The 21,460-nt window shown below is 47.7% G+C and overlaps 1 protein-coding gene across 2 annotated transcripts in view; it reads left to right on the plus strand.

Annotated features, from left to right (window-relative positions):
* The first annotated feature begins 10,122 nt into the window (after positions 1-10,122).
* The window catches only part of GALNT14 (polypeptide N-acetylgalactosaminyltransferase 14), a 442,885-nt gene continuing 431,547 nt past the window's right edge, over positions 10,123-21,460 (plus strand). For both annotated transcript variants that reach the window (XM_040430606.1, XM_040430607.1), the window contains exon 1: positions 10,123-10,471. In XM_040430606.1, coding sequence (XP_040286540.1) covers positions 10,307-10,471 — 165 coding nt within the window. In that variant the 5' untranslated portion in view covers positions 10,123-10,306. The remainder of the gene's footprint in view (positions 10,472-21,460) is intronic.

Consider the following 21,460-nt stretch of genomic DNA (forward strand, 5'->3'; position numbering starts at 1 on the left):
GATCACCGTGGTCTTAGGATCCACTAATGTCTGCAGATCACCGTGGTCTGATAATCCACTAATGACTGCAGATCACCGTGGTCTGATAATCCACTAATGTCTGCAGATCACCGTGGTCTGATAATCCACTAATGTCTGCAGATCACCGTGGTCTTATAATCCTCTAATGACTGCAGATCACCGTGGTCCTATGATCCACTAATGTCTGCAGATCACCGTGGTCTGATAATCCACTAATGACTGCAGATCACCGTGGTCTGATAATCCACTAATGTCTGCAGATCACCGTGGTCTTATAATCCTCTAATGACTGCAGATCACCGTGGTCCTATGATCCACTAATGTCTGCAGATCACCGTGGTCTTAGGATCCACTAATGTCTGCAGATCACCGTGGTCTTATGATCCACTAATGTCTGCAGATCACCGTGGTCTTATGATCCACTAATGTCTGCAGATCACCATGGTCTTATGATCCACTAATGTCTGCAGATCACCGTGGTCTTATGATCCACTAATGTCTGCAGATCACCGTGGTCTTATGATCCACTAATGTCTGCAGATCACCGTGGTCTGATAATCCACTAATGTCTGCAGATCACCGTGGTCTGATAATCCACTAATGTCTGCAGATCACCGTGGTCTTATGATTCACTAATGTCTGCAGATCACCGTGGTCTTATGATTCACTAATGTCTGCAGATCACCGTGGTCTTATGATCCACTAATGTCTGCAGATCACCATGGTCTTATGATTCACTAATGTCTGCAGATCACCGTGGTCTTATGATCCACTAATGTCTGCAGATCACCGTGGTCTGATAATCCACTAATGTCTGCAGATCACCATGGTCTTATGATTCACTAATGTCTGCAGATCACCGTGGTCTTATGATCCACTAATGTCTGCAGATCACCGTGGTCTGATAATCCACGAATGTCTGCAGATCACCGTGGTTTTATGATCCACTAATGTCTGCAGATCACCGTGGTTTGATAATCCACGAATGTCTGCAGATCACTGTGGTCTTATGATCCACTAATGTCTGCAGATCACCGTGGTCTGATAATCCACGAATGTCTGCAGATCACCGTGGTTTTATGATCCACTAATGTCTGCAGATCACCGTGGTCTTATGATCCACTAATGTCTGCAGATCACCGTGGTCTTATGATCCACTAATGTCTGCAGATCACCGTGGTCTTATGATCCACTAATGTCTGCAGATCACCGTGGTCTGATAATCCACGAATGTCTGCAGATCACCGTGGTCTGATAATCCACTAATGTCTGCAGATCACCGTGGTCTTATCCATGATTAGTAAATTCCAGTCTAGCTTCTTACAGCAGATTCCTGTTACATGTATCCCTGGAATATACCGATCCTTGTATTATCTATTTTGTTTTGAAAAAGATAGATGGGGTCATTCATCAAACTGGTGTAAAGTAGAACTGGCTTAGTAGCCCATAGCAGCCAATCAGCTTCCACCTCTCATTTTCCAAAGAAGCTGTGAAATATGAAAGGTAAAATCTGATTGGTTGCTATGGGCTACTAAGGGCTCTTTCACACTTGCGTTCTTTTCTTCCGGCATAGAGTTCCGTCGTCGGGGCTCTATGCCGGAAGAATCCTGATCAGTTTTATCCTAATGCATTCTGAATGGAGAGAAATCCGTTCAGGATGCATCAGGATGTCTTCAGTTCCGGACCGGAACGTTTTTGGGCCGGAGAAAATACCGCAGCATGCTGCGCTTTTTGCTCCGGCCAAAAATCCTGAACACTTGCCGCAAGGCCGGATCCGGAATTAATGCCTATTGAAAGGCATTGATCCGGATCCGGCCTTAAGCTAAACGTCGTTTCGGCGCATTACCGGATCCGACGTTTAGCTTTTTCTGAATGGTTACCATGGCTGCAAGGACGCTAAAGTCCTGTTTGCCATGGTAAAGTGTAGTGGGGTGCGGGGGAGCAGTATACTTACCGTCCGTGCGGCTCCCCGGGCGCTCCAGAGTGAAGTCAGGGCGCCCCACGCGCATGGATGACGTGATCACATGGACACGTCATCCATGCGCATGGGGCGCTCTGACGTCATTCTGGAGCGCCCCGGGAGCCGCACGGACGGTAAGTATACCGCTCCCCCGCTCCTACTATGGCAACCAGGACTTTAATAGCGTCCTGGCTGCCATAGTAACACTGAACGCATTTTGAAGACGGATCCGTCTTCAAATGCTTTCAGTTCACTTGCGTTTTTCCGGATCCGGCGTGTAATTCCGGCAAATGGAGTGCACGCCGGATCCGGACAACGCAAGTGTGAAAGAGGCCTAAGCCAGTTCTACTTTACACCAGTTTGATAAATGACCCCCATAGTTCTGTATCTTTACTGAACAGAGAGACAAATCCAAATCTTTGATTATTTGAGCATCAGTTACAAAAATCCAACTGAGAGCGATGTCATCGTCTGCGAATTCTCATCCCACCTGACAAAATAATCTTCATTCCCTGAAAAAAGACAAATTTCCATTTCTGTTTTATGCTTTAAATTAAATCATTAATGTAAAGTATTCCCAACTCCAAAGGGTAAGAAATACCTGTCTGGGGCAGGAAATCCCATTAAATCTCACAGCAACTAATAAGAGGCTGGAAAGACATATATAATTATATACAGGAGATGCCCAGGTTATACCAGCATGGTCTATATCACTATATACAAGAAGATGTATAACTTATACCAGCTGTACATATATAATTCTATACAGGAGATGCCCAGGTTATACCAGCTGTACATATATAATTATATACAGGAGATACCCAGGTTATACCAGCATGGTCCATATCACTATATACAAGAAGATGTATAACTTATACCAGCTGTACATATATAATTATATACAGGAGATGCCCAGGTTATACCAGCATTCTCCATATCACTATATACAAGAAGATGTATAACTTATACCAGCTGTACATATATAATTATATACAGGAGATGCCCAGGTTATACCAGCATGGTCCATATCACTATATACAAGAAGATGTGTAACTTATACCAGCTGTACATATATAATTATATACAGGAGATGCCCAGGTTATACCAGCTGTACATATATAATTATATACAGGAGATGCCCAGGTTATACCAGCTGTACATATATAATTATATACAGGAGATGCCCAGGTTATACCAGCTGTACATATATAATTATATACAGGAGATGCCCAGGTTATACCAGCATGGTCCAAATCACTATATACAAGAAGATGTATAACTTATACCAGCTGTACATATATAATTATATACAGGAGATGCCCAGGTTATACCAGCATGGTCCATATCACTATATACAAGAAGATGTATAACTTATACCAGCTGTACATATATAATTATATACAGGAGATGCCCAGGTTATACCAGCTGTACATATATAATTATATACAGGAGATGCCCAGGTTATACCAGCTGTACATATATAATTATATACAGGAGATGCCCAGGTTATACCAGCATGCTCCATATCACTATATACAAGAAGATGTATAACTTATACCAGCGGTACATATATAATTATATACAGGAGATGCCCAGGTTATACCAGCTGTACATATATAATTATGTACAGGAGATGCCCAGGTTATACCAGCTGTACATATATAATTATATACAGGAGATGCCCAGGTTATACCAGCATGGTCCATATCACTATATACAGGAAGATGTATAACTTATACCAGCTGTACATATATAATTATATACAGGAGATGCCCAGGTTATACCAGCTGTACATATATAATTATGTACAGGAGATACCCAGGTTATACCAGCATGATCCATATCACTATATACAGGAAGATGTATAACTTATACCAGCTGTACATATATAATTATATACAGGAGATGCCCAGGTTATACCAGCTGTACATATATAATTATATACAGGAGATGCCCAGGTTATACCAGCATGCTCCATATCACTATATACAGGAAGATGTATAACTTATACCAGCTGTACATATATAATTATGTACAGGAGATGCCCAGGTTATACCAGCTGTACATATATAATTATATACAGGAGATACCCAGGTTATACCAGCATGCTCCATATCACTATACACAGGAAGATGTATAACTTATACCAGCTGTACATATATAATTATATACAGGAGATACCCAGGTTATACCAGCATGCTCCATATCACTATATACAAGAAGATGTATAACTTATACCAGCTGTACATATATAATTATATACAGGAAATGCCCGGGTTATACCAGCTGTACATATATAATTATATACAGGAGATGCCCAGGTTATACCAGCATGCTCATTATCACTATATATAAGAAGATGTATAACTTATACCAGCTGTACATATATAATTATATACAGGAGATGCCCAGGTTATACCAGCTGTACATATATAATTATATACAGGAGAAGGCCAGGTTATACCAGCATGGTCCATATCACTATATACAAGAAGATGTATAACTTATAGCAGCTGTACATATATCATTAAATACAGGAGATGCCCAGGGTATACCAGCTGTACATATATAATTATATACAGGAGATGCCCAGGTTATACCAGCTGTACATATATAATTATACACAGGAGATGCCCAGGTTATACCAGCATGGTCCATATCACTATATACAAGAAGATGTATAACTTATACCAGCTGTACATATATAATTATATACAGGAGATGCCCAGGTTATACCAGCTGTACATATATAATTATATACAGGAGATACCCAGGTTATACCAGCAGTACATATATAATTATATACAGGAGAAGCCCAGGTTATACCAGCTGTACATATATAATTATATAGAGGAGATGCCCAGGTTATACCAGCTGTACATATATAATTATATACAGGAGATACCCAGGTTATACCAGCTGTACATATATAATTATATACAGGAGATGCCCAGGTTATACCAGCATGCTCCATATCACTATATACAAGAAGATGTATAACTTATACCAGCTGTACATATATAATTATATACAGGAGATGCCCAGGTTATACCAGCTGTACATATATAATTATATACAGGAGATGCCCAGGTTATACCAGCTGTACATATATAATTATATACAGGAGATGCCCAGGTTATACCAGCTGTACATATATAATTATATACAGGAGAAGCCCAGGTTATACCAGCTGTACATATATAATTATATACAGGAGATGCCCAGGTTATACCAGCTGTACATATATAATTATATACAGGAGATGCCCAGGTTATACCAGCTGTACATATATAATTCTATACAGGAGATGCCCAGGTTATACCAGCTGTACATATATAATCATATGCAGGAGATGCCCAGGTTATACCAGCATGCTCCATATCACTATATACAAGAAGATGTATAACTTATACCAGCTGTACATATATAATTATATACAGGAGAAGCCCAGGTTATACCAGCTGTACATATATAATTATATACAGGAGATGCCCAGGTTATACCAGCTGTACATATATAATTATATACAGGAGATGCCCAGGTTATACCAGCATGCTCCATATCACTATATACAAGAAGATGTATAACTTATACCAGCTGTACATATATAATTATATACAGGAGATGCCCAGGTTATACCAGCATGCTCCATATCACTATATACAGGAAGATGTATAACTTATACCAGCTGTACATATATAATTATATACAGGAGATGCCCAGGTTATACCAGCATGCTCCATATCACTATATACAAGAAGATGTATAACTTATACCAGCTGTACATATATAATTATATACAGGAGATGCCCAGGTTATACCAGCTGTACATATATAATTATATACAGGAGAAGGCCAGGTTATACCAGCATGGTCCATATCACTATATACAAGAAGATGTATAACTTATAGCAGCTGTACATATATCATTATATACAGGAGATGCCCAGGGTATACCAGCTGTACATATATAATTATATACAGGAGATGCCCAGGTTATACCAGCTGTACATATATAATTATACACAGGAGATGCCCAGGTTATACCAGCATGGTCCATATCACTATATACAAGAAGATGTATAACTTATACCAGCTGTACATATATAATTATATACAGGAGATGCCCAGGTTATACCAGCTGTACATATATAATTATATACAGGAGATACCCAGGTTATACCAGCAGTACATATATAATTATATACAGGAGAAGCCCAGGTTATACCAGCTGTACATATATAATTATATAGAGGAGATGCCCAGGTTATACCAGCTGTACATATATAATTATATACAGGAGATACCCAGGTTATACCAGCTGTACATATATAATTATATACAGGAGATGCCCAGGTTATACCAGCATGCTCTATATCACTATATACAAGAAGATGTATAACTTATACCAGCTGTACATATATAATTATATACAGGAGATGCCCAGGTTATACCAGCTGTACATATATAATTATATACAGGAGATGCCCAGGTTATACCAGCTGTACATATATAATTATATACAGGAGAAGCCCAGGTTATACCAGCTGTACATATATAATTATATACAGGAGATGCCCAGGTTATACCAGCTGTACATATATAATTATATACAGGAGATGCCCAGGTTATACCAGCTGTACATATATAATTATATACAGGAGATGCCCAGGTTATACCAGCTGTACATATATAATTATATACAGGAGATGCCCAGGTTATACCAGCATGCTCCATATCACTATATACAAGAAGATGTATAACTTATACCAGCTGTACATATATAATTATATACAGGAGATGCCCAGGTTATACCAGCATGCTCCATATCACTATATACAAGAAGATGTATAACTTATACCAGCTGTACATATATAATTATATACAGGAGATGCCCAGGTTATACCAGCATGGTCCATATCACTATATACAGGAAGATGTATAACTTATACCAGCTGTACATATATAATTATATACAGGTGATACCCAGGTTATACCAGCATGCTCCATATCACTATATACAAGAAGATGTATAACTTATACCAGCTGTACATATATAATTATATACAGGAGATGCCCAGGTTATACCAGCATGCTCCATATCACTATATACAGGAAGATGTATAACTTATACCAGCTGTACATATATAATTATATACAGGAGATGCCCAGGTTATACCAGCATGGTCCATATCACTATATACAAGAAGATGTATAACTTATACCAGCTGTACATATATAATTATATACAGGAGATGCCCAGGTTATACCAGCATGCTCCATATCACTATATACAAGAAGATGTATAACTTATACCAGCTGTACATATATAATTATATACAGGAGATGCCCAGGTTATACCAGCATGCTCCATATCACTGTATAGAAGCAGAAATCTCTCTTCTGCCCTGGTGGTTTTTACAATGTATGGCTTAGCTCCTATAGTATTATCCTAACTGGATACAATTGAAGCAAACCTTCAGCTCTCAAGAAACCCCTATATGGATATTAGACTTTGAAATTCAATTCACTCCCTGCAAGCATCTGGAAGCTGTTGAGGTGAAGGATACAATGTATCAGAATGATTGCAGGGTTTGGGATATGATACAATGAGGAAACTGCCTCCCATGCATTGTGCTGAATAGCACGCTCGGCTCTGCTACATCTATATGATGGTCTCGTTTCTTCTTCCCATGGGATGGGTTTAGCCAGTCGGAGGCAGAGAACGGCAGTGAAGGTGTCAGCGCCTCAGATGGAATCATCTTCGGCTTAAATATATTCTGGTTAATCCCCGGAATGACTGATGTGGGAGTCATAAATCCACTCGCCCCGCACCGCGGGTCTCCGACATGATTACAGACATCAGGGCGCTCTCCGGCAGCCTCCTGACCCCTCGCCCGTCCCTGCAGGAAGGAAAGCAACAAAAAGACGATTTTCCTTTTAAGTCTGTGCTGTCATGTATTCATTTGGATCATAGCAGCAGAGGGGCCCAATAACTACGCTTAATTGGGCCCCCCCATTATGGTGCCGGGTTTGACCCCCCAGGATCAAGGGTGTTTTCCATTATTCCCTCCATATTGTTTCCCTGACTCTTGTACCACTTCCTCCTTCCCTTCTTTGCTACCTGTACAGAGGGAAGTAGTCCTGCACTAGGGATCACTCACCCCATAGCAAGGGAGATGGGACCAACCAGTGCTGGGCCCCCGTCTCCAAGGGCCCCACAGCAGCTATATCATCTCGGCCACCTGCGGCCCTCCAGGTGTTCTGAAACTACAGCTCCCAGAATACTCCATTCACTTTTATAGGAGTTATAAGAACAGCAGAGCATGTTTGCATGCTGGGAGTTGTAGTTTCACAGCAGCTGGAGTGCGGAAGGTTGCCGATCGCTGGTATATGGTATTGTTCTGGTTAAAGGGCATCTGTCAGCAGTTTTGTCCCTATGACCCCGGCTGACCTGTTACATGTGCACTTGGCAGCTGAAGGCATCCGTGATGGTCCCATGTTCCTATGTGCCCGCACTGCTGAGAAAACAATGACGAGATCACGAATTCTCGAATATATGACGAATATTTGCGCGAAGTATCGCGAATTCGAATATTGCCCCTGCCGCTCATCACTGATATCTATCTATCTCATATTTTTCTATAACATTATTACAATGGACGTGGACATCAGAGGTTAAAGGGGGTCTCGGGATTTAGGTGAAAATCCGTCCCGCACTTTCCCTGCGCCCGTTCCAGCATCTCATATCTGTAATGTCGAGCTGAAGCATTAGGCCCAGTTCACACTTCAGTTATTTCCATCAGTTAAGCCTCATTCACACGTCAGTGTTCTTCACGGACCGCGCGCGTCCCCATTCACTTTAAAGTGTGTATTCAGACATCAGTGTTTTTAAAACCGTGTTTTTTTTGTCCGTTTTTTTTTGTTGCACGGATGCATGCTCTATTATGTCCATGTTCGCGGATCCATTACGCCAATTATAGTCTATGGGTCCGTGAAAAACCACAGGTGCGACACGGATGCCATCCGTGTTTCACGGATCGTTAAGAAGAGATGCTTTGAAAATTATTTCTCAGCTGTTCAGTGTCAGTGAAACACGGACAGCAAAAAACGGACACACGGACCCAACACGGATCCTTCACGAAGGCATCACTGACCACCTGCTCACGGATTTGAGCACGGGCACGGACGTGTGGATGACATGCGCACGACCGTATGCATTTTACGGTCCGCAAAAAACGTATTTGCAAAAAATACGGATGACGTCCGCGTACATTCCATATTTTGCGGAACGGAACAGCTGCGCCCTGATAGAAAAGTCCTGTCCTTGTCCGTGATGCGGACTATAATAGGACATGTTCTATTTTTTTGTGGAACGGAAATGCGGACATACGGAAACGAAATCCACACGGAGCAACTTCCGTTTTTTTTTTTTAATGAATGGTTCCGTATACAGTCCGCAAAAAAAAACAACGGAATGGACACGGAAAGAATATACGTTCGTGTGGATGAGGCTTTATTGTGAGCCAAACCAGTAGTGAAGCCTCAAGTGTGAGGGAAAGATCTGCACCTCTTCTGGGCCATCGGGATGGAAATAACTGAAGTGTGAACTGAGCCTTAGGCCTCATGGACAAGAATGTATTTTTTTGTTGTCCATGTCTGTTCCGTTTCTTTTTGCGGACTGTATGCGGAACCATTTACTTCAATGGGGCCGCAAAAAATAGAAATGACTCAGTGCATTGTTATACTGTGGAGAGCGCTGCCTGTTATCTATCTCCGTCACATTATTACTAAATGGCTACATAGTGCCCCCCTCCCTTTCCTCTCCTGTTTGTGCCCCCCTCCTTCTTCCCCTGCCTGTGCCCCCCTCTCCTGTTTGTGCTCCCTCTCCCTCCTCCCCGGTTTGTGCCCCCCTCTCCTGTTTGTGCCCCCCTCCTTCTTCCCCTGCCTGTGCCCCTCTCCTGTTTGTGCCCCCCTCCTTCTTCCCCTGCCTGTGCCCCTCTCCTGTTTGTGCCCCCCTCCCCTTCCTCTGTCGGTGCCGCTCACCTGGGCAGGTGGACAGGCAGTGTGAGCGGCAGACAGTGCCCTGCAGGAGGAGGCGGCGGACACCAGGGGGCGCGCTGCTCCCTCCTCCACTCCTCACTCGGCGGCTGTGTGCTGCTGCTGGTGCTGGGCACAGGATCGCTGGCTGCTCCGGGGGTCTCCGGTCTCTGCAGCTTGTGCACATCACCTAGAAAGGACCCGGGGACCCGCGGCCAGGCCTGGGGGAGACTGCGGGGGACACATGCCGAGGAGCGGGACTCCGGGGGAGCGGCTGCGGCTCCTATGATCCCCCCGATCCTGATGAGGACCCCCCAGACTATGAGGCGCATGGCACGCAGGCTGGTCCTGTCTCTCATCGGGCTGGTGTGGATCGCCATCCTCATCTTCTTGTTGGGGGGCAGGAGGAAGTTAGAAGCCGAGGACGAAGCTGAGGGGGAGCAGACCAAGGTAAGACCCCCGGGGAAAGTGCGGGCACGAGTCAGCTAATACCCCGATAATACCCCCGGGGGCCGCCCCCTGTCAGATAATACCCCGATAATACCCCAGGGGGCCGCCCCCTGTCAGCTAATACCCCGATAATACCCAGTGCGCGCGAGCAGCGGAAAGTTACCGCTTAACTATTCACTTACCGGAGGCAGACAGTACAGGTGGGGGCGGCAGGTGGGGGGCCAGACCCTGGGGCCCCTGACAGACCCCATTATGTGTCCTGGGGGGCAGCAGGGAGCCCCAGATGTCAGTGTCATTATCCCGTACCCCAAGTGTCAGTGTCACTATCCTGTACCCCAAGTGTCAGTGTCACTATCCTGTACCCCAAGTGTCAGTGTCACTATCCTGTACCCCAAGTGTCACTATCCTGTACCCCAAGTGTCACTATCCTGTACCCCAAGTGTCAGTGTCATTATCCTGTCCCCCAAGTGTCAGTGTCACTATCCTGTACCCCAAGTGTCATTATCCTGTACCCCAAGTGTCAGTGTCATTATCCTGTACCCCAAGTGTCAGTGTCATTATACTGTACCCCAAGTGTCAGTGTCACTATCCTGTACCCCAAGTGTCAGTGTCACTATCCTGTACCCCAAGTGTCACTATCCTGTACCCCAAGTGTCAGTGTCATCATCCTGTACCCCAAGTGTCACTATCCTGTACCCCAAGTGTCAGTGTCACTATCCTGTACCCCAAGTGTCACTATCCTGTACCCCAAGTGTCAGTGTCATCATCCTGTACCCCAAGTGTCACTATCCTGTACCCCAAGTGCCAGTGTCATTATCCTGCACCCCAAGTGTCAGTGTCATTATCCTGTACCCCAAGTGTCAGTGTCATTATCCTGTACCCCAAGTGTCAGTGTCATCATCCTGTACCCCAAGTGTCAGTGTCATTATCCTGTACCTCAAGTGTCAGTGTCACTATCCTGTACCCCAAGTGTCAGCGTCGTTATCCTGTACCCCAAGTGTCAGCGTCATTATCCTGTACCCCAAGTGTCAGCGTCGTTATCCTGTACCCCAAGTCTCAGCGTCGTTGTCCTGTACCCCAAGTGTCAGTGTCGTTATCCTGTACCCCAAGTATCAGTGTCATTATCCTGTACCCCAAGTATCAGTGTCATTATCCTGTACCCCATGTATCAGTGTCGTTATCCTGTACCCCAAGTGTCAGTGTCGTTATCCTGTACCCCAAGTGTCAGTGTCATTATCCTGTACCCCAAGTGTCAGTGTCATTATCCTGTACCCCAAGTGTCACTATCCTGTACCCCAAGTGTCACTATCCTGTACCCCAAGTGTCACTATCCTGTACCCCAAGTGTCACTATCCTGTACCCCAAGTGTCACTATCCTGTACCCCAAGTGTCATTATCCTGTACCCCAAGTGTCATTATCCTGTACCCCAAGTGTCAGTGTCATTATCCTGTACCCCAAGTGTCACTATCCTGTACCCCAAGTGTCACTATCCTGTACCCCAAGTGTCACTATCCTGTACCCCAAGTGTCACTATCCTGTACCCCAAGTGTCATTATCCTGTACCCCAAGTGTCAGTGTCACTGTCCTGTACCCCAAGTGTCAGCGTCGTTATCCTGTACCCCGAGTGTCAGTGTCACTATCCTGTACCCCAAGTGTCAGCGTCATCATCCTGTACCCCAAGTGTCAGTGTCATTATCCTGTACCCCAAGTGTCAGTGTCATTATCCTGTACCCCAAGTGTCAGTGTCGTTATCCTGTACCCCAAGTGTCAGTGTCGTTATCCTGTACCCCAAGTGTCAGTGTCGTTATCCTGTACCCCAAGTGTCAGTGTCCTTATCCTGTACCCCAAGTGTCAGTGTCATTGTCCTGTACCCCAAGTGTCAGTGTCACTGTCCTGTACCCCAAGTGTCAGTGTCATTATCCTGTACCCCAAGTGTCAGTGTCATTATCCTGTACCCCAAGTGTCACTATCCTGTACCCCAAGTGTCACTATCCTGTACCCCAAGTGTCATTATCCTGTACCCCAAGTGTCATTATCCTGTACCCCAAGTGTCATTATCCTGTACCCCAAGTGTCAGTGTCATTATCCTGTACCCCAAGTGTCAGTGTCACTGTCCTGTACCCCAAGTGTCAGTGTCACTGTCCTGTACCCCAAGTGTCAGCGTCGTTATCCTGTACCCCAAGTGTCAGCGTCGTTATCCTGTACCCCAAGTGTCAGCGTGTCATTATCCTGTACCCCAAGTGTCAGTGTCATTATCCTGTACCCCAAGTGTCAGTGTCATTATCCTGTACCCCAAGTGTCAGTATCATTATCCTGTACCCCAAGTGTCAGTGTCATTATCCTGTACCCCAAGTTTCAGTGTCATTATCCTGTACCCCAAGTGTCGGTGTCATTATCCTGTACCCCAAGTGTCAGTGTCATTATCCTGTACCCCAAGTGTCAGTGTCATTATCCTGTACCCCAAGTGTCAGTGTCACTATCCTGTACCCCAAGTGTCAGCGTCGTTATCCTGTACCCCAAGTGTCAGCGTCGTTATCCTGTACCCCAAGTGTCAGCGTCGTTATCCTGTACCCCAAGTGTCAGCGTCGTTATCCTGTACCCCAAGTGTCAGCGTCGTTATCCTGTACCCCGAGTGTCAGTGTCATTATCCTGTACCCCAAGTGTCAGTGTCACTATCCTGTACCCCAAGTGTCAGTGTCATTATCCTGTACCCCAAGTGTCAGTGTCATTATCCTGTACCCCAAGTGTCAGTGTCATTATCCTGTACCCCAAGTGTCAGTGTCACTATCCTGTACCCCGAGTGTCAGCGTCATTATCCTGTACCCCAAGTGTCAGCATAGAGTACCTCCCCTACGTATCCCGAGTACCCCTCCTGTATATGTTCTGAGTACTTCTCCCCTATATATCAATACGGGTCATCATGTCCTCTGTCTGTATTCTGGAGATGGCTCTTCGTGGTAGTACGGTCCAGGATCAGAGATAGAGTTTGAAGCTTCTGGGTCCTGATGCAAGTCACACGTCTTTTGGCCCTTGCAGTGACCGGGGCCACTCTCCCCCTCTGTTCTCCCTATATCCGCACCACTGCTCGGAGGACCTATTCCCATTCTGTAGTAGGAGCTCAGGGTGATGAGTAACCTCTGTGAGAGGTCTGGACGGGCAGGTGTCCTGCAGTGTACCCTGGATACGGTGCGTGGGACCTGATGGCCGATGTTCTTGATGTTTTTTGTATTTTTCCAGTATAATATGAAATGCACTAATTGAGCCTTGAAAATCTCCTGCCTCGACCATAACTTCTCCTCCACCAAACTCTACACGTAACCCTTTAGGATGAAATCTCCTCAGCCCCACATGGGACATAGCGAGACGCGTTTCATGCCTCCAGAGAATGCGTTCCCTCGGCTCCAGATTCCAGTGATGGTCGGAGCTTTGGGAACCCAATCCCTGATGTTCCTAGAAGAATGGCTCTTGGGCGGACTTCATTCCAGATATAGCTTGGTAGAAGTGCATGACGCATTTCAGCACCCAGTGGTCTCATGATTTGAGCACAGCTTGCTCGGTTGTTTCCGTATCGCCAACATATGCCATAACTGCCTATGTTGGGACTACCCCGTACATTGATCTCTTCAGGGCATTTATGGACAATCTATGGCGGCACCCTTTATTCACCTCTCAGCCGTCAGTGTGGCTGAAATGTCTTGGACCTTCTCCTTTGGTGTCACTTTAAGGCTACATGCACTTGAACGTTGTTTGTTTCCGTGTCCGTTCCGTGTTATTTTTGCGGATAGGATGCGGACCCACTCATTTTAATGGGTCCGCAAAAAATGCGGACAGCACACCGCGTGCTGTCCGCATCCTTATGTCCGTTCCGTAGCACCGCAAAAAAAATAGAACATGTTCTATTCTTGTCCCTTTTAGGCATTGTTACAATGGATCCGCAAAAAAAACAAAAACAAATGGTATACGTTTTTCTTTGCGGATCTGCAATTTGCAGACCGCAAAACACATACAGTCGCGTGCATGAAGCCTAAGGGTACTTTCACACTAGCGTTTTTATTTTCCGGTATTGAGTTCCGTCACAGGGGCTCAATACTGAGAAAAAAACGAATGCATTCTGAATGGAGAGCAATCCGTTCAGGATGCATCAGTTCAGTCCCTCTTGCGTTTTTTGGTCTGAGAAAATACCGCCGCATGCTGCAGTTTTATCTCCGGCCGAAAATCCTGAACACTTGCCGGAATGCCGGATCCAGCATTAATTTCCATTGAAATGTATAAAATTGCCGTATTGACGGATCGGTTCTTCCGGCAGAACTTTAAATCTGTGGCAAAAAAAATACCGGATCCGTTTTATCCGGATGACACCGGAAAGACGTATCTGGTATTTCAATGCATTTGTCAGACGGATCCGCATCCGGATCCGTCTGACAAATGCCATCCGTTTGTGTCCGGAACTGCCTGCCGGAAGTGTGAAAGTACCCTAAGGCCCCTTGCACACGAACGTGTGCGCCCCGTGGCCGTGCTGTGCACAAACACCCACCGTGGGGCAGCCGCAGCGGATCACAGACCCATTCACTTTAACAGGTCCGCGATCCGGCCGTTGACGCAAAAAGATAGGACATATTCTATCTTTTTGCGGAACGGAAGTACGGGACGAAACCCCACGGAAGCACTCCGTAGGGTTCCATTCCGTGCTTCCGTTCCGCAACATTCCGCATCTCCGGATTTGCGTACCCAATCAAGTGAATAGGTCCGCATCTGTGATGCGGAATGCGCACGGAGCGATGACCGTGTATTGCGGATCCGCGAATGCGGTCCGCAATACGGCCACCGGGCGCACACGTTCGCGCGCCATAAGCCTAAGGCAGATCTTTCAGCTTTCCTGATGAACGCACAGACCAGGCGGCGCAGTGATGTTGAAATTGCTGACAGCAGCATCTGGCGTCCCTCTTTCTGCGGAGCGGTGTCACCGCCTGTACCTGCTCCCCAGTCAGTGCCGGGCGGCGGTGAAGGAGTTAACTGCCGCAGATCTTGGATGCAGCTTCCGAGTTGATGAATAATGTATATTTGGCTGGATCCCCTGAAATTGCTGAAGGAAGCCGCCTCTTCTCAAGCACTTCTGTATAATTAGGAGTTTTATTAAACCAACACTAGACAATCCGAGACGCTCGGTTAAAGTGTTTTGCACTTTGCCAGTGATCGGAGGCGGTGATCGGAACGGGGGGGTGATGTCTGCAAGTCGAAGTCTAACTGTCGTTATCTGAGGGCTTCTTCCCTTTGATTTGGCTTCATCAGCGAGAGCCATGATTAGCAACCACAGCATTAAGAGGACTAGAGGGAGACGCTGCCAAGATGATGAGTGATGGAGTGTCTCAGGCCGATGACCCGAGGAATCGGATATCCAGTAACTTCTACTCTACAAAGAGATCGAAACACACGTGATACACCTGGGGTCCGAACCCGCAGGACAAATCATTAGACCAGAAGTCATCATTGGGTGGTGACTATTATCTGATTAGCAGTCTGCCCATCAGGCTTGGCGCCAGGTATTGCTCTATAAATTAGACCGGGCGTCCAACCATAAGTCATCATTGGGTGGTGACTATTAGCCTTGGCACCAGATATGATTAGCAGTCTGCCTATCAGGCTTGGCGCCAGGTAGTGCTCTATAAATTAGACCTGGCACGAGATCCGCAAGGTTTTCGTTTGTAGACTTGGCACCAGATATACAAAGATTCTAGATATTAAACTTGGTACCAGACATGTAAGGATTTCATTTTAGGGCTTTGACCAGATATAGTTCTACAAATTAGACTTGGCACCAGATATGTAAGGTTTTGGTTATTAGACTTGGGCTACTTTCACGCTGGCCTTTTGGTTTTCCGTTTCTGAGATCCGTTCAGGGCTCTCACACGCGGTCCAAAACGGATCAGCTTCCGCTCAGAATGCATCCGTTTGCCTCCGTTTCGCTCTGGAGGCTGCCTGCAGCATTTTGGTGTCCGTCTGACGAAACTGAGCCAAAGTCAATGGGGACGGATCCGTTTTCTCTGAGACAATGTGGCACAATAGAAAACGGATCCGTCCTGCATTGACTTTCAATGGTTTTCAAGACGGATCCGCCTTGGCCATGTTAAGATAATACAAACGGTTCCGTTCTGAACGGATGCAGGCGGTCGAATTATCTGAACGGATCTGCACAAAACGCGAGTGTAAAAGTAGCCTTAGTACTACATGTGACCCATATACTATATTAGCTTAGTCTTAATTATTAGCATTGACTCTAGATTTGTAGGGGTTGAAGATAGTTGGCTGCCACCAGGTACCCGCAGAGTAGACTTGAGACCAGGTGGGTATTGATTTCATGATGAGACATGGCGTCAGATATACCAGCGTTTCATTATTAGGTTTGGCACCAGATATGAATCTACAAATTCCATTACTTTTTAGACTACGGGGGGCATTTATTAAGACTGGTGTTTTAGACGCCGGCCTTAATAAAGCCCTAATCTGGCGGTGGATCCGCCGAAGTTATGAAGAGGCGCCGACCTCTATACAACTTCAGCGCATCCAGCGCCAGCTTCCGAGCTGTCTTACATTTAGACCTTTTTCTATGTCTAAACCAGGTGTAGTAAATGGTGAATGGCCAGCCCCCTTCTCCGTCCATGTCACCCCCACAATTTTACACCTGTCGTGAGCAGGGCGAAGTTGCAGATAGCGTCGCAACTAACCATTGCGCTGATATCGGCGTCTGAAATATGCCTAATTTAGGCGTACTTCAGCATAGTAAATGACCCCCTAAGGCTCCATTCAGACGTCCGTATGTGTTTTGCGGATCCACGGATCCGCGGATGCACAAAACACGAACACCGGCAATGTGCTTTCCGCATTTTGCGGATCCGCACATTGCCAGAACTATATAGAAAATGCCTTTTCTTGTCTGCAATTGCGGACAAGAATAGGACATGTTCTATATTTTTGCGGAACAGAAGTGCGGACCCGGAAGTGCAGATCCGCAATTCCGGATCCGAGTGGGACAAAGTCTGTCCCCATAGAAATGAATGGGTCCGCAATTCCGTTCTGCAAAATACGGAACAGAATTGCGGACGTGTGAATTGGGCCTTAGTGTTAGGTATGGTTCGGCTTGTTAGTCTAATTACCAGACTCGGTAACCAGTATGTGAGGATCACATTATTAGACTTGGCAGCAGAGTGGAAAGTAGGGCTGAAACGATTACTCAATTGAATCGAGTAATTCGACACAAAAAAATCCTCGATGCAAATTTTTTGCATCGAGGATTCATTTGTGTCATGTGACCACGGAGCGGGAGTGAAGCGCTTGCTATTACTTATCGTTCCGTGGTCACCCGCCGGCCCGTACCGCGCTGCACTGGATCCTGACACATCGTCAGGTCATAGTGCATGTAAGCGCGCACTATGGCCCGACGCTGTGTGATGTCAGGATCCAGTGCAGCGCGCGGAGAAGAAGAGGAAGAGCTGTGGAGCGGCGCCCCTACAGGAAAGGTAAGTATTTTATTTCACTGGCGCTGGGGACATGGCACTGAAGGGGGACCGCGCCAATGGATGGCATGGAGGGGCAGATGGGAGTGAGGGACATGGAGGGGCTGATCTGATGGCACTGGGGAGTGGGGGACATGGAGGGGCTGATCTGATGGCATGGAGGGGCTGATCTGATGGCACTGGGGGAGGGGGGGACATGGAGGGGCTGATCTGATGGCACTGGGGGAGGGGGGGACATGGAGGGGCTGATCTGATGGCACTGGGGGAGGGGCGGACATGGAGGGGCTGATCTGATGGCACTGGGGGACATGGAGGGGCTGATCTGATGGCACTGGGGGAGTGGGGGACATGGAGGGGCTGATCTGATGGCACTGGGGGAGTGGCGGACATGGAGGGGCTGATCTGATGGCACGGGGGGAGTGGGGGACATGGAGGGGCTGATCTGATGGCACTGGGGGAGGGGCGGACATGGAGGGGCTGATCTGATGGCACTGGGGGAGGGGCGGACATGGAGGGGCTGATCTGATGGCACTGGGGGAGTGGGGGACATGGAGGGGCTGATCTGATGGCACTGGGGGAGTGGGGGACACGGAGGGGCTGATCTGATGGCACTGGGGGACATGGAGGGGCTGATCTGATGGCACTGGGGGAGTGGGGGACATGGAGGGGCTGATCTGATGGCACTGGGGGAGTGGCGGACATGGAGGGGCTGATCTGATGGCACTGGGGGAGTGGGGGACATGGAGGGGCTGATCTGATGGCACTGGGGGAGTGGGGGACATGGAGGGGCTGATCTGATGGCACTGGGGGAGTGGGGGACATGGAGGGGCTGATCTGATGGCACTGGGGGAGTGGCGGACATGGAGGGGCTGATCTGATGGCACTGGGGGAGTGGGGGACATGGAGGGGCTGATCTGATGACATGGAGGGGCTGATCTGATGGCACTGGGGGAGTGGGGGACATGGAGGGGCTGATCTGATGGCACTGGGGGAGTGGCGGACATGGAGGGGCTGATCTGATGGCACTGGGGGAGTGGGGGACATGGAGGGGCTGATCTGATGGCACTGGGGGAGTGGGGGACATGGAGGGGCTGATCTGATGGCACTGGGGGAGGGGGGGACATGGAGGGGCTGATTTGATGGCACTGGGGGAGGGGCGGACATGGAGGGGCTGATCTGATGGCACTGGGGGAGGGGGGGACATGGAGGGGCTGATTTGATGGCACTGGGGGAGGGGCGGACATGGAGGGGCTGATCTGATGGCACTGGGGGACATGGAGGGGCTGATCTGATGGCACTGGGGGAGTGGGGGACATGGAGGGGCTGATCTGATGGCACTGGGGGAGTGGGGGACATGGAGGGGCTGATCTGATGGCACTGGGGGAGTGGGGGACATGGAGGGGCTGATCTGATGGCACTGGGGGAGTGGGGGACATGGAGGGGCTGATCTGATGGCACTGGGGGAGTGGGGGACATGGAGGGGCTGATCTGATGGCACGGGGGGAGTGGGGGACATGGAGGGGCTGATCTGATGGCACTGGGGGAGGGGCGGACATGGAGGGGCTGATCTGATGGCACTGGGGGAGTGGGGGACATGGAGGGGCTGATCTGATGGCACTGGGGGAGTGGGGGACACGGAGGGGCTGATCTGATGGCACTGGGGGACATGGAGGGGCTGATCTGATGGCACTGGGGGAGGGGGGGACATGGAGGGGCTGATTTGATGGCACTGGGGGAGGGGCGGACATGGAGGGGCTGATCTGATGGCACTGGGGGAGGGGGGGACATGGAGGGGCTGATTTGATGGCACTGGGGGAGGGGCGGACATGGAGGGGCTGATCTGATGGCACTGGGGGACATGGAGGGGCTGATCTGATGGCACTGGGGGACATGGAGGGGCTGATCTGATGGCACTGGGGGAGTGGGGGACATGGAGGGGCTGATCTGATGGCACTGGGGGAGTGGCGGACATGGAGGGGCTGATCTGATGGCACTGGGGGAGTGGGGGACATGGAGGGGCTGATCTGATGGCACTGGGGGAGTGGGGGACACGGAGGGGCTGATCTGATGGCTCTGGGGGAGTGGGGGACATGGAGGGGCTGATCTGATGGCACTGGGGGAGTGGGGGACATGGAGGGGCTGATCTGATGGCACTGGGGGACATGGAGGGGCTTATCTGATGGCACTGGGGGAGTGGGGGACGTGGAGGGGCTGATCTGATGCCACTGGGGGACATGGAGGGGCTGATCTGATGGCACTGGGGAGTGGGGGACATGGAGGGGCTGATCTGATGGCACTGGGGGAGTGGCGGACATGGAGGGGCTGATCTGATGGCACTGGGGACATGGAGGGGCTGATCTGATGGCACTGGGGGAGTGGGGGACACGGAGGGGCTGATCTGATGCCACTGGGGGACACGGAGGGGCTGATCTGATGGCACTGGGGGACATGGAGGGGCTGATCTGATGGCACTGGGGGAGTGGGGGACATGGAAATGGATGGCATAGAGGGGCTGAAGGCACTGGAGGAACGGAGCTGATGGCACTGGGGTGTTGGGGACTGATGGCAGGGGGTCTGATGAGTTTTTATAAAGGAAAACAGTCTATTAATTAGTTTTTTCTTAAGAGTACTCAATTAATCGTAAAAAATAATCGATAGAATACTCGATTACTAAAATAATGGTTTACTGTGAAGCCCTAGTGGAAAGGATTGAACTATTTAAGCTTGGCAGTTGGCACCATTTCTGTTTCTTAGCTTGGCACCAGATATCTTTATTTAAAGGGGTTCATTATTACTCTTGCCTCTAGTTTTGTATGGGTTTTATTATTAAATGTGGCACACAATGTTACCAGTCATAGCCTATGGCCTCATGCACACGACCGTAATTCGGGTCCGCATCCAAACCGCAGTTTTTGTGGCTCGGGTGCGGACCCATTCACTTCAATGGGGCCGCAAAAGATGCGGACAGCACTCCGTGTGCTGTCCTCATCCTTTGCTCTGTTCCGTGGCCCCGCAAAAAAAATATAGCGTGTCCTATTCTTGTCCGTTTTGTGGACAAGAATAGGCATTTCTACAATGGGCCGCCCATTCCGTTCCGCAAATTGCGGAAGGCACATGGGCGGCTTCCGTTTTTTGCGGACCACAAAAAACGGCACGGTCGTGTGCATGTAGCCTATTTCTAATAATTGGGTTTATTTTCCATTCATAGAATTGGCACCAGATTTGTAAGAATATCCTTGATAGGCTCGGTGCCAGATACATAAGGATTTCATTACTTGACTTGGCACCAGGTTTATAGATAGGGGCAGGAAAATCCTTCCCGACTCCAATCAGGCATCAGAATATCTCCCTGGATCAACGACCCCTCTCTAGTAGCTATAGCCTGTAATATTATTACGCTCCAGAAATATATCCAGGCCCCTCTTGAATTCCTTTATTGTACTCACCATCACCACCTCCTCAGGCAGAGAGTTCCAT

The sequence above is a fragment of the Bufo bufo genome, chromosome 4 (assembly GCF_905171765.1).
Source record: "Bufo bufo chromosome 4, aBufBuf1.1, whole genome shotgun sequence".
Classification (NCBI taxonomy): Eukaryota; Metazoa; Chordata; class Amphibia; order Anura; family Bufonidae; genus Bufo; species Bufo bufo.